The 14111-nt window shown below is 41.7% G+C and overlaps 1 protein-coding gene across 2 annotated transcripts in view; it reads left to right on the top strand.

The window, feature by feature from the left end:
* Positions 1-14111, top strand: part of LOC106568532 (asparagine--tRNA ligase, cytoplasmic) — a 52430-nt gene continuing 38319 nt past the window's right edge. For both annotated transcript variants that reach the window (XM_014138959.2, XM_014138958.2), the window contains exons 1-11: positions 1-187; positions 1723-1805; positions 1910-1975; positions 2091-2183; positions 2398-2487; positions 2617-2695; positions 11162-11232; positions 11419-11505; positions 11722-11943; positions 13070-13269; positions 13584-13719. In XM_014138959.2, the coding sequence (XP_013994434.1) occupies positions 154-187; positions 1723-1805; positions 1910-1975; positions 2091-2183; positions 2398-2487; positions 2617-2695; positions 11162-11232; positions 11419-11505; positions 11722-11943; positions 13070-13269; positions 13584-13719 (1161 nt within the window). In that variant the 5' untranslated portion in view covers positions 1-153. The remainder of the gene's footprint in view (positions 188-1722; positions 1806-1909; positions 1976-2090; positions 2184-2397; positions 2488-2616; positions 2696-11161; positions 11233-11418; positions 11506-11721; positions 11944-13069; positions 13270-13583; positions 13720-14111) is intronic.

The following is a 14111-nucleotide window of genomic DNA, read 5'->3' as shown; positions in this document are numbered from 1 at the left end:
ACGTTCACGACCTTTTCGGAAGTCGTGTGCGCAGATAATCAATACGCGAGCACACAAACCAACGGGAGAAGCGAAGGCCGGTTCATTTCATTTGTATTATTATTAGCTAGCTAGTAATTCATTTAAAATATACAGATTTGATACAATTTCTACATGGATATGGCGGAGAAGGCAACGAAAACTGCAGGTAAACTCACTGGGTAACGTTATGTAGCTAGGTACTATACAATGCTGAAATCATTTGTCAAGTGTTGCATCAGACCGGTGTTGCTAGTTAGCTTGCATACTTTGTATTTAATTTTTTTATTTAACCTTTATTTAACCTTTATTTAACTATGCAAGTCAGTTAAGATCAAATTCTTATTTTCCAATGACGGCCTACCCCCCCTGGCCAAACCCTCCCCTAACCCGGGCGACGCTGGGCCAAGTGTGCGCCGCCCTATGCGACTCACAATCACGGCCGGTTGTGATACAGCCCGGGATCGAATCAGGGTCTGTAGTGATGCCTCTAGCACTGAGATGCAGAGCCTTAGACCGCTGCGCCACTCGGGAGCCCACCAGTAGCACAACCGTATCTTGACTGTCTAGCTAGCTAAAACAAGCTAGTTAATCATACTACCCGTTTGTTTTAGTGCCCTTTTCATTTCTGTTATACCTGTACCTAGCTGAGGTTCTCAACTCCACAATATGTACATACAGTGCATTCGGAAAGTATTCAGACGCCTTGACTTTTCCCACATTTTGTTACGTTACAGCCTTATTCTAAAGTTGATTAAATATATTTTTCCCCCTCATCAATATATACACAATACCGCATAATGACAAAGCGAAAACAGGCTTTTAGAAGTTTAAGTACATCTCTGGAGAGATCAGAAAATAGCTGTGCAGGGACGCTCCCCATCCAACAGAGCTTAAGAGGATCTGCAGAGAAGAATGTGAGAAACTGCCCAAATACAGCTGTACCAAGCTTGTAGCATCATACCAAAGAAGACTGGAGGCTGTAATCGCTGCCAAAGGTGCTTCAACAAAGTACTGAGTAAAGGGTCTGAATACTTATGTAGATGTGATATTTCAGTTTTTTTATATTTTAATAAATGTGCAAACATTTAAAAAAAAAACAGTTTTTGCCTTGTCATTATGGGGTATTGTGATGTCATTATGGGGTATTGTGATGTCATTATGGGGTATTGTGTGTTGATTGAGGAGGGAATGCAATTTACATTTACATTTACGTCATTTAGCAGACGCTCTTACCCAGAGCGACTTACAATTTGGAGCGACTTACAAATTGGTGCATTCACCTTATGATATCCAGTGGAACAACCACTTTACAATAGTACATCTATATCTTTTTGTTGGGGGGGGGGGGGGGGGTTAGAAGGATTACTATATCCTATCCCAGGTATTCCTTAAAGAGGTGGGGTTTCAGGTGTCTCCGGAAGGTGGTGATTGACTCCGCTGTCCTGGCGTCGTGAGGGAGCTTGTTCCACCATTGGGGTGCCAGAGCAATACATTTTAGAATAGGGCTGTAACGTAACAAAATGTGGGAAAAGTCCAGGGGTCTGAATACTTTCCCAATGCACTGTGGATGAAATAGGCTACGCAGTGGGATGTCAAATATGGGATTTAGCATCGTGGGTGATAATTGAACACGTCAAGCTAGGTTGAGAGGAAATGACAGGCATGCAATATCAAGTATTACAGTGCTTTCACTTTTTCCAGGTGAACTGTATGTGTCTGACAAAGAAGGAAATGACCAGGATGGTGATGGGACAGAACAGAAGCCTTTCAAGACCTCATTGAGGGTAAGAGAAATCAGTGTTGTCTGTTTTTTAGTTTTTTCGTTATTACACCATTCAACAGAATCACAGTTAATAAGTCCTGTAACAACAGCTATGTGATTTCACAGGCATTGACATTTGCTGGAAAAGAACCATTCCCAACCATCTATGTGGACTCTCAGAAGGACGGAGAGGTACATAGTTACAACAAGCAATCCAAAAACAAGTCAAAACACAAAACCCAGCAAAATCTAAAGATGTTTTCATTTGGTTTCTACTTACTGATTTTTGTTTCTCCTATTAATCTAGCGTTGGGCAGTGATCTCCAAGACACAGAGGAAAAATGTGAAAAAGTTATTTGCTAGAGAGCAGATGAAGAGCGAGTCCAAAGACAAAAAGGAGGTACGTGGGGGAGGCGGAAATGGGGAAGTGTGGGGTAATGGCACCCTACCCCCCCATATAGTGCGCTACCTCTGATCAAAAGTAGTGCACTATGTAGGGAATAGGATGCACCATTATAATTATACACACTATTGTCTTCGGCCATATGCTCACAGCTGGCAGTAGTGTATGTAAGCGGCAATTTATGTAAATTATTTTCAACTTTGTTTTGAAGGCAGAGGATTCTGAGAGACGAGAGAAGAATCTGGACGGAGCTAAGAAAATCACCATTGAGAATGACTCAAGCCTTCCAGAGCCCAAAACGGTCAGATCCACTATATTCTCTTTTAGTCGGCATCCTGTCAGAAACTCCTCATCTTTGGAAATGAGAGGATAATTTTTGTTTTCTATTGTGTTTTAAATATTGAAATTGAATCAACACTTTTCCCAAAAGGTTAAAATCTATCAGCTGGAGCCTCTCCGGGGGGAGAGAGTGAAGGTGTTCGGCTGGGTGCACCGAATGAGAAAACAAGGTGAGGATTGTAGAACGACAAGTCCATTATGAAGGAAGATGGAGGTAGTTTTAGCGCTAGCTTAGCGCAAAGAATGGAAGTCTCTGGGTACAACTAGCTACCCACCAAAAAATGTGTTCCGTTACCCAGGAAACAGAACTGAAAAATTTCTGCAACACTGTGTACAATAATGTTATGAACATGAATACTGTGTGATTCAAAACGTGTAAATGTTGCACGTAATTAAAAAAAAAAAAATCTTTAATCTAAGTTATGATATTTAGCATCGAAATCACAGCGCATTTTTGGGTAATTTTCATAGCAACCTTGCTTACTTTTGTTGCACACTGGTCAGAACTATTTGTGTGTTCTGTGTTCGTCCTTGCATCAGCTCAAGCAACACATGTTACCTTCACTGATGAACCCCGAAACGAGGAAATAAGTATTAACCACATACAGTTAATATGAGACGTTCTGGCAGCTGGATTTCAGTGGAGGCTCCTCAGGAGGAAGGGGAGGACTATCATTTTGTGAATTTCATAATAATAATTTTAAAAATATATTTTTTTTTATACTAAAATTACAAAACAATTATCCTTTTTATACTAAATATTTTCACATCACCAAATAATTGATTAAATCACACTGTTTTTCAATGAAGGTCTACAGTAGCCTCAACATCACTATGTAGGGTAGCACCATGGTGTAGCCGGAGGACAGCTAGCTTCCGTCCTCCTCTGGGTACATTGACTTAAATACAAAACCTAGGAGGTTCATGGTTCTCACCTCCTTCCATAGACTTACACAGTAATTATGACAACTTCCGGAGGACCACCTCCAACCTATCGGAAGATCTTGCAGCATTAAGTGACATATTGTCCACCCAATCAAAGGATTAGAGAATGAATCTAGTACTGAAAGCATAAGCTAGAGCTAGCACTACAGTGCAATAAATGTGGTGAGTAGTTTATTTTTTACCCCTTTTTCTCCCCAATATTGCGTGATATCCAATTGGTAGTTAGTCTTCTCCCATCGCTGCAACTCTCGTACGGACTCGGGAGAGGCGACGGTTGAGAGCCATGCGTCCTCCGAAACACGACCCTGCCAAGCCGCACTGCTTCTTGACACACTGCTCGCTTAACCCGGAAGCCAGCCGCACCAATGTGTCGGAGGAAACACCATGCAACTGTCGTCTGAAGTCAGCGTGCATGCGCCCGGCCCACCACAAGGAATCGCTAGAGCGCAATGGGACAAGAACATCCCGGCCGGCCAAACCCTCCCCTAATCCGGACGACGCTGGGCCAATTGTTCGCTGCCTCATGGGTCGGCCGGCTGCAACACTGCCCAGGATCAAACCCAGGTCTGTAGTGTTGCCTCTAGTACCGCGATGCAGTGCTTTAGACTGCTGGGCCACTCGGGAGGCCATGGTCACGTGGAATTTGACTCATGGCGGTAATACGGTCACAGCAACAGCCCTAACGATATTATCAGTCCAATCAAAGCTACTGTAGATCTAACGTGATTTGACGTAATTTTATCTGTGACCAATGACCTTTGAGCCTTCTTGGATGGGCACTTCTAATGTAACTATGGCAGCACCCCATGGGCTTGAATTCTTTTAAGCTCTCCCCGTAGATTATGCGGTGACGTAGTGTCCCCTTGAGTGACAGAGCACTGAGCCAATCACGGCGCAACTAGAGAACATTACAACCTCTATGCTCTGTATTTTTCCCTGGCTTCCCCACCACCACAGAAAGCACTGAGCTAGGATGAAACACCTGCATTTTTAAGCTGCCTTACAAACAAGGTTGCTTTCTTGAGTATGCGGTTTTATTAACGGAATTATAAAAATGTTTTACATTGTTTGCAAACTGATATGTGACACGTATTAATGCCAAAATAACATGCAAAACAGGAAACAAAATGTAATTTTTTAAAAATATTTATTTTTAGCTAGACACAGAGATGCAAACTAGTTACCTTTCGGCAAAATTTGCCGTTTTGAATCCAAAATAGGTAGACTACTTGATTCGGTTTTTTTTGGGGGGGGGAGGTTCTAATATCCGCGTTTGAGTCACTAATGGCTGTAAGCGAACCTGTGATACATGTTATAAGCAATTATGTCTCTAGCCAAGGCCCGAGCCTGCGCTCAGCCAGTCATTCACCTGACAGAATGCAGCAAGCGACTGAAGAGACAACCAACTTGCTAGTTTCAGCATCAGCGCGCGCTCTGGAAATCAGCGGAGAGTGGGAAGGCAGTTTGATTTGGTGATGAAGCGTGCTTCATGAGCTGTAACCGAAAAACTGGCATTTGGAAAGTTTGAGTTGAGGGAGTAAGTGTGGTGGAACAAGAATTGTTAATGTTAAGTGCTGTTATATTGCTACAGCTACTAATGCAATGCCCCTTAAAGTGTTGCTCTGTGCTACCCAGTGTGGTAGGGTTCCCTTCCCCATGGGCTAGGTCCGTCTTCTGTGTGCAGCTCTGCGGCCCATCCCGTGCCCCCTGCCCTCGTGCCTTGAATCTTGTGCACTTTCAGTGGTTACAGCTGGAGAACTACAAGGCAGTCCCATTGTGCTATCTCAGTGGATACAGCTGGAGAACTACAAGGCAGTCCCATTGTGCTATCTCAGTGGATACAGCTGGAGAACTACAAGGCAGTCCCATTGTGCTATCTCAGTGGATACAGCTGGAGAACTACAAGGCAGTCCCATTGTGCTATCTCAGTGGATACAGCTGGAGAACTACAAGGCAGTCCCATTGTGCTATCTCAGTGGATACAGCTGGAGAACTACAAGGCACTCCCATTGTGCTATCTCAGTGGATACAGCTGGAGAACTACAAGGCAGTCCCATTGTGCTATCTCAGTGGATACAGCTGGAGAACTACAAGGCAGTCCCATTGTGCTATCTCAGTGGATACAGCTGGAGAACTACAAGGCAGTCCCATTGTGCGCCACTCAGGGTCCATAACCAATATGACCAATATATATTCTCCTGCTAATACCAGGGTTAATAATATATCTGTGAGAATATCCAAAGGGCTTTTAGATAATTGTAAATTAATAATCGCTTTGTTTAAAAACTAACAATATTTTGATGATTTTGTTTTCAAATAACGTAAAATGAGCGAGGGGGGGAAAAAGGCCCTTCTTGAACACGGGGTGAGACATTGTTACTAATTTGTAAATAAAGCCAGTTTGTTATTTAGAATGATTTTATTTCTGTTTTTAGAGGGAGAGAAACCAAACACCTACAATCTCATAGGTCTCCCAGTCGAGGCCGGCACAGTATTGAACCAGCGTCTATAGTAACACAGCTTGCACTGCTATGCAGTGTCTTAGACCGTTGCGCCACTCAGGCGCTGTACAAATCCAATTTATTTGTCACATACACGTGGTTAGCAGGTGTTAATGCAAGTGTAGCGAAATGCTTGTGCTTCTAGTTCCGACAGTGCAGTAATATCTAACAAGTAATATAACCTAACAATTTCACAACAACTACCTTATACACACAAGTGTAAAGGAATGAATACGAATATGTACATATAAATATATGGATGAGTGATGGCCGAACGGCTTAGGCAAGATGTGATAGATGGTATAGAGTACAGTATATACATATGAGATGAGTAAAGTGGCTAGTGATAGATTGATTACATCAATTTTTCCATTATTAAAGTGGCTTGAGTTGAGTCAGTATGTTGGCAGCAGCCACTCAATGTTAGTGATGGCTGTTTAACAGTCTGATGGCCTTGAGATAGAAGCTGTTTTTCAGTCTCTCGGTTCCAGCTTTGATGCACCTGTACTGACCTCGCCTTCTGGATGATAGCGGGGTGAACAAGCAGTGGCTAGGGTGGTTGTTGTCCTTGATGATCTTTTTGGCCTTTCTGTGACATCGGGTGGTGTAGGTGTCCTGGAGGGCAGGTAGTTTGCCCCCGGTGATGCGTTGTGCAGACCTCACTACCCTCTGGAGAGCCTTACGGTTATGGGCGGAGCAGCTGCCGTACCAGGCTGTGATACAGCCCGACAGGATGCTCTCGATTGTGCATCTGTAAAAGTTTGAGTGTTTTTGGTGACAAGCCGAATTTCTTCAGCCTCATTCAGCCTTCTTCACCACGCTGTCTGTGTGGGTGGACCATTTCAGTTTGTCCGTGATATGTACAGAGAGGACCTTAAAACTTTCCACCTCTCCCCTGCTGTCCTGTCGATGTGGATAGGGGGCTGCTCCCTCTGCTGTTTCCTGAAGTCCACGATCATCTCTTTTCTTTTGTTGACATTGAGTGAGAGGTTATTTTCCTGACACCACACTCCGAGGGCCTTCACCTCCTCCCTGTAGGCCGTCTCGTCGTTGTTGGTAATCAAGCCTACCACTGTAGTGTCGTCTGCAAACTTGATGATTGAGTTGGAGGCGTGCATGGCCACGCAGTCATGGGTGAACAGGGAGGACAGGAGAGGGCTGAGAACGCACCCTTGTGGGGCCCCAGTGTTGAGGATCAGCGGGGTGGAGATGTTGTTTCCTACCCTCACCGGTCGGTGACGTGACCGGTCGGGAGTGGTCTACAGTACTACAGTAAGAGAAAAATAATCCTAACAAAATAAAATAATAAAAACCTTAGTGTAATAACAGTGTTAGTAAGTAATACTGAAGTCATGCACAATTATCAGTTTCTATTAAGGTTTATGTCGCCCATTCATTGTCAGTTAGAGACACAGTAGGACCCAGAAGCATAATCAGTGCTCTAACTCCCCCTTGTGGTGGTCTGGAGCAATGAAGTGGTGACGCAGGGTACCGTACTAAACCACAAATTACCTCTAAGTCCCGCAGCATCATCGCAAAACCTTTAGTGGAGCAACCACTATATAGTATTAACTGGTATTCGACTCCTTGCCGACCCTCAAGCTATAACGTTAGTTGCTCTCTGGACCCTGGCAATCTGTGTGAAATGTTAACCAGTTAGTTCATTAGCTAGCTAACTAGTTATCTATGAACTAATGTTTTCAATCTGTGTGAAATATTAACTAGTTAACTAGTTAGCTAGTTAATGAACTGATGTTTTCAATCTGTGTGAAATATTAACTAGTTAGCTAGTTAGCTAGTTAATGAACTAATGTTTTCCCTTTGTGGTTAATTTTCAAAATGAGAGAATTAAGTGAAAATGAGGAGTTGCTTGTTAAACAAGTGGATTCATGGATCAAGTGTAGCTGGAGCTGGTCTGGATGCCACTATAGAGGTGAAATGATCACTACACACTTTCCCTCTTTCTCACTTGTTCAGTACAGTGGATAAAAAGGGCAGGTGTACTCTCTGTCTGAAATAGATCAATTATGCCAACGAAGGGTATCATGCTCTGCTGGCACATTGTAGAACAGATGTCCACAGGCAGAAAGTGTAAAATGTAATAGCCTGCAGTGTAGAAGATATTGCTTTTGTTGTGTTGAACTTAACATACTGTGACTCTTGTGTGTGAGTTAGGGGGAATTATTAAATGTTTTACTCAGTGAACGGTATTTTTTCACACATGTAGCCTTGTGCACTTAATCGATGTCTACTATAGTGGTCACTATAATAGAATACTTGTTTGATTCATTCTATTTCTACTTTGAGATGTTTTTTTTCCCCCAAGTGCAATATTATACAGGCTGTCGTGGTAACAAGCGTTCTATTATAAAGGCTGTCGTGGTAACAAGTGTTCTATTATAAAGGCTGTCGTGGTAACAAGCGTTCTATTATAAAGGCTGTCGTGGTAACAAGTGTTCTATTATACAGGCTGTCGTGGTAACAAGCGTTCTATTATAAAGGCTGTCGTGGTAACAAGTGCAATATTATAAAGGCTGTCGTGGTAACAAGTGTTCTATTATAAAGGCTGTCGTGGTAACAAGCGTTCTATTATAAAGGCTGTCGTGGTAACAAGCGTTCTATTATAAAGGCTGTCGTGGTAACAAGCGTTCTATTATAAAGGCTGTCGTGGTAACAAGTGTTCTATTATACAGGCTGTCGTGGTAACAAGCGTTCTATTATAAAGGCTGTCGTGGTAACAAGTGTTCTATTATACAGGCTGTCGTGGTAACAAGCGTTCTATTATAAAGGCTGTCGTGGTAACAAGTGCAATATTATAAAGGCTGTCGTGGTAACAAGCGTTCTATTATAAAGGCTGTCGTGGTAACAAGCGTTCTATTATAAAGGCTGTCGTGGTAACAAGCGTTCTATTATAAAGGCTGTCGTGGTAACAAGCGTTCTATTATAAAGGCTGTCGTGGTAACAAGCGTTCTATTATAAAGGCTGTCGTGGTAACAAGCGTTCTATTATAAAGGCTGTCGTGGTAACAAGCGTTCTATTGTAAAGGCTGTCGTGGTAACAAGCGTTCTATTGTAAAGGCTGTCGTGGTAACAAGCGTTCTATTGTAAAGGCTGTCGTGGTAACAAGCGTTCTATTGTAAAGGCTGTCGTGGTAACACGCGTTCTATTGTAAAGGCTGTCGTGGTAACAAGCGTTCTATTGTAAAGGCTGTCGTGGTAACAAGCGTTCTATTGTAAAGGCTGTCGTGGTAACAAGCGTTCTATTGTAAAGGCTGTCGTGGTAACAAGCGTTCTATTGTAAAGGCTGTCGTGGTAACAAGCGTTCTATTGTAAAGGCTGTCGTGGTAACAAGCGTTCTATTGTAAAGGCTGTCGTGGTAACAAGCGTTCTATTGTAAAGGCCGTCGTGGTAACAAGCGTTCTATTGTAAAGGCCGTCGTGGTAACAAGCGTTCTATTGTAAAGGCCGTCGTGGTAACAAGCGTTCTATTGTAAAGGCCGTCGTGGTAACAAGCGTTCTATTGTAAAGGCCGTCGTGGTAACAAGCGTTCTATTGTAAAGGCCGTCGTGGTAACAAGCGTTCTATTGTAAAGGCCGTCGTGGTAACAAGCGTTCTATTGTAAAGGCCGTCGTGGTAACAAGCGTTCTATTGTAAAGGCCGTCGTGGTAACAAGCGTTCTATTGTAAAGGCCGTCGTGGTAACAAGCGTTCTATTGTAAAGGCCGTCGTGGTAACAAGCGTTCTATTGTAAAGGCCGTCGTGGTAACAAGCGTTCTATTGTAAAGGCCGTCGTGGTAACAAGCGTTCTATTGTAAAGGCCGTCGTGGTAACAAGCGTTCTATTGTAAAGGCCGTCGTGGTAACAAGCGTTCTATTGTAAAGGCCGTCGTGGTAACAAGCGTTCTATTGTAAAGGCCGTCGTGGTAACAAGCGTTCTATTGTAAAGGCCGTCGTGGTAACAAGCGTTCTATTGTAAAGGCCGTCGTGGTAACAAGCGTTCTATTGTAAAGGCCGTCGTGGTAACAAGCGTTCTATTGTAAAGGCCGTCGTGGTAACAAGCGTTCTATTGTAAAGGCCGTCGTGGTAACAAGCGTTCTATTGTAAAGGCCGTCGTGGTAACAAGCGTTCTATTGTAAAGGCCGTCGTGGTAACAAGCGTTCTATTGTAAAGGCCGTCGTGGTAACAAGCGTTCTATTGTAAAGGCTGTCGTGGTAACAAGCGTTCTGTTATAATGGCTGTCGTGGCTAACTGCAATATTAGTGTATTGTTTTGTTTCTCTGGGCAACAAATAACATTTGATTGCTTTCCTTAAAATGTTTTGCTTTGAGTTTGGTTCACATGAACCACTTTTTATTTTACACAGAGAGACTGATCATGTAGATCATACTCTTTGTTGTTTAATTAGTACACAGTTAAAACCTACATTTCAAAAAATCACTAGAAATTAACATTTTTAAAGCTGATTTAAAAAATATCCTCCTAGCAGGGATTTTTTTTTTGCATGTTTCAGTGCAGAGAAAAAAAAGCCAATTTTAGGCCCTCACTAGTTTGCATCCTTGTATTTTTATTATATTCTTACTATAAAATGTGTGTTGACTGTGACTGTTAGTTGTTTTGCTCATTCAAAAACAATGATGTCGAACTCATACCTGTCATTTTATAATAGTTTTATTAATGTGCAACTTTTAACAGGTTTTGAACCACACAGTGTTCATATTCATAACATTCTATATGTGATGATTCAACATTTGAAGTTTTGTTTCCTGGGTCGCGGATAGCCTTTTCTGAAGCCTTTTTTTGGTGGGTGACCCTGGGACTTATATAAATAACATGGACGTCGTTTTCTATCAGAATATGCTCACGATTCTACTGCATCATACAGTCTAACCAACACCTTCTAGGTTCCTATTTATGTTGTATGATGCACTACAGACTTATTTAGGCCATTTTATATTTTAGTTTTTATTTATTTATTTTTTTAATCCTTTTTTCTTAGGGGGGTAGATCAGCTTTAATATTGCAGATTGTAGCTTCCATCAATGTAATTGTCTGCATCACTTCCAATCCCCCATATTTTTTTATTTTTTTTTTGCAAATATATTTTTGAGTTCTTTACATGAATGAATGAATGAATGAATGAATGAATGAATGAATGAAGAGAGAGGCTTAAAGCGTGTTTGCTTTTCTCTTGCTAGGAAAGAACCTGCTGTTCATCGTGCTGAGAGATGGAACTGGTTTCCTGCAGTGTGTTCTCAACGATAAATTGGTATTTGTAAAAAAAAAAAAATTGCTCTCTTTTAAAACTCAATTCTGTTTAAAAAAAAAATAATACAAAAAAATGACGACAAAAATTAATGATATACTTTTTTTTATGGCCCCATTTTTTTGTATTAATTTTTTTCCCTCTCTTATTAATTTGTAATATCCTTTTCGCCCTTTGTCACCGTTATAGTGTCAGTGCTACAATGCTTTGGTGCTGTCCACTGAAAGTACAGTGGCTCTGTATGGGACAGTGAAAGAAGTACCAGAAGGAAAACAGGTAAACATTCCTCCAATTAATATCCATTATTGTTTCAAGTTTAACATGCCCATATATGGTCAAGTTTCCCATATATGGTCAAGTTTTGTCCATGACTAGGCTTAAACTGTGTCCGGAGGGGAAAATCGGTCCCAAATTACTATAAAATTTTTAATGAATTATAATAACGGTGTCATGACTTGCCTGGATCTGTCCTCTCTTCTCCTCCTCCACTAGGCCCCTGGAGGTCATGAACTGACCTGTGACTTCTGGGAACTAGTGGGTCTGGCGCCGGCTGGAGGAGCTGACAACCTGCTGAACGAGGAGTCTGACGTGGACGTTCAGCTCAACAACAGACACATGATGATCCGTGGGGAGAACGTGTCCAAGATCCTCCGGGTCCGTTCCACTGTCACGCAGTGTTTCAGGGATCACTTCTTCGACCGCGGATACCATGAGGTACAGTTAAAAACTAGTACCCATCCACACAGATGCAACAGGATGGATATTCTATTTAACTTGTGGGTACATCACAATCTTTCCATGTTTCTCATCTCTTTTTATACTATATATAGTATATATATATATATAGTATAAAAATTTAAATCTATCACTGATCAGAAACATTTAGCATGCTACAATGTAGCCTAAATCACATATATATATATATATATATATATATATACTGTAATGTCCATCACCTGCTGTCTTTGGGTTCCTATTGCTATTGTTGATTTTATAGATTAGATTTGAATTGTGAATAATTCCATATTGTCATCCTTGTGCATGTTTACACATCTTTGTGACTTATTTAAAATGTCTTAAGGATCTCTACAGATCGGTGTCCCACCCTCGGGATGGTTGAGCTAACGTGCGCTAATTTGATTAGCATGACGTTGTAAGTAACAAGAACATTTCCCAGGACATAGACATATCTGATATGGGCAAAAAGCTTAAAATCTTGTTAAACTAACTGCACTGTCCAATTTACAGTAGCTATTATAGTGAAAACATACCATGCTATTGCTTGAGGAGAGTGCACAATTATGTACTTGAAAATGTACAGTTGAAGTCGGAAGTTTACATACACCATAGCCAAATACATGTAAACTCAGTTTTTCACAATTCCTGACATTTAATCTTAGTACAAATTCCCTGTCTTAGGTCAGTTAGGATCACCACTTTATTTTAAGAAGGTGAAATGTCAGAATAATAGTTGAGAGAATGATTTATTTCAGCTTTTATTTCTTTCATCACATTCCCACTGGGTCAGAAGTTTACATACACTCAATTAGTATTTGGTAGCATTGCCTTTAAATTGTATAACTTGGGTTAAACATTTCGGGTAGCCTTCCACAAGCTTCCCACAATAAGTTGGGTAAATTTTGGCCCATTCCTCCTGACGGAGCTGGTTCAACTGAGTCAGGTTTGTAGGCCTCCTTACTCGCACACGCTTTTTCAGTTCTGCCCACAAATTTTCTATAGGATTGAGGTCATATAGGATTGATCTCTTTGTAAATGTAAAGCCATTCTAAAGCTATGTTTTTGTGTTTGTTTGTTTGTTTGTTTGTTTGTTTTCCCACAGATCACCCCACCCACCCTGGTGCAGACCCAGGTGGAGGGAGGTTCCACCCTGTTCAACCTGAACTACTTTGGGGAGGAGGCGTTCCTTACCCAGTCTTCTCAGCTCTACCTGGAGACCTGCATCCCTGCTCTGGGAGACACCTTCTGTATCGCTCAGTCCTACCGCGCAGAGCAGTCCCGCACCCGCAGGCACCTGTCTGAGTGAGTAGTAGTACTGGAGTGGAATGGAGGTATTCATTAGGGCACCCAATGTGCACTGTAGCATGGAGGGAATACCTGAACTTGTACAATAAGAAACATTCACTTTTTTTGTTTTCCCGATGCAAAGCCTTTTTTTTTTAACGTTTTTTTTCATTGCGTTCGGTAATGAACGTGACCCAGAACAATGTATTATTTTATCTACAGCATTCTGATGGCAAAATACCTTCATTCTACAGTATATTCTCAGGAAATCCTCCTAGTTCTATTTGTTTACCATAGTACGACCCTATGTTCCTCCCTCCCTCCCTTTGTAGGTACACTCACATAGAGGCAGAGTGCCCCTTCATGACCTATGAGGACCTGCTGAGCAGGCTGGAGGATCTGGTGTGTGATGTGGTGGACAGAGTCCTGAAGTCTCCTGCTGCTTCTCTGCTCTACCAAGTCAACCCTGTACGTCTCATGGTTTATAAGGAGCTCTTTGCAGCTATTCTCTCTCACAAATGTTATATTTTGTCACATGCTTTGTAGACAACGGGTGTAGACTAACAGTGAAATACTTACGGGTCCTTTTTCAACAATGTAGAGTTAAAGATAAGATTAAATAATAACATAGAAATAGTGACACGAGGAATAAATACAGTGAATAACAATAGTGAGTAAAAATGAGATGACTATATATATATGTACAGGAAGTAACAGTACCGAGTCGATGTGCAGGGGTACCAGGTAATTGTGGTAGATATGTACATAGGGGTAGATATGTACATATAGGTAGGGGTAGATATGTACATATAGGTAGGGGTAGATATGTACATGTAGGTAGGGGTAGATATGTACATATA

The sequence above is a fragment of the Salmo salar genome, chromosome ssa13, assembly GCF_905237065.1.
Source record: "Salmo salar chromosome ssa13, Ssal_v3.1, whole genome shotgun sequence".
Taxonomy (NCBI): Eukaryota; Metazoa; Chordata; class Actinopteri; order Salmoniformes; family Salmonidae; genus Salmo; species Salmo salar.
Note: the sequence above shows the minus strand (reverse complement) of the source record. Positions and strands in the feature narration are given on the sequence as shown.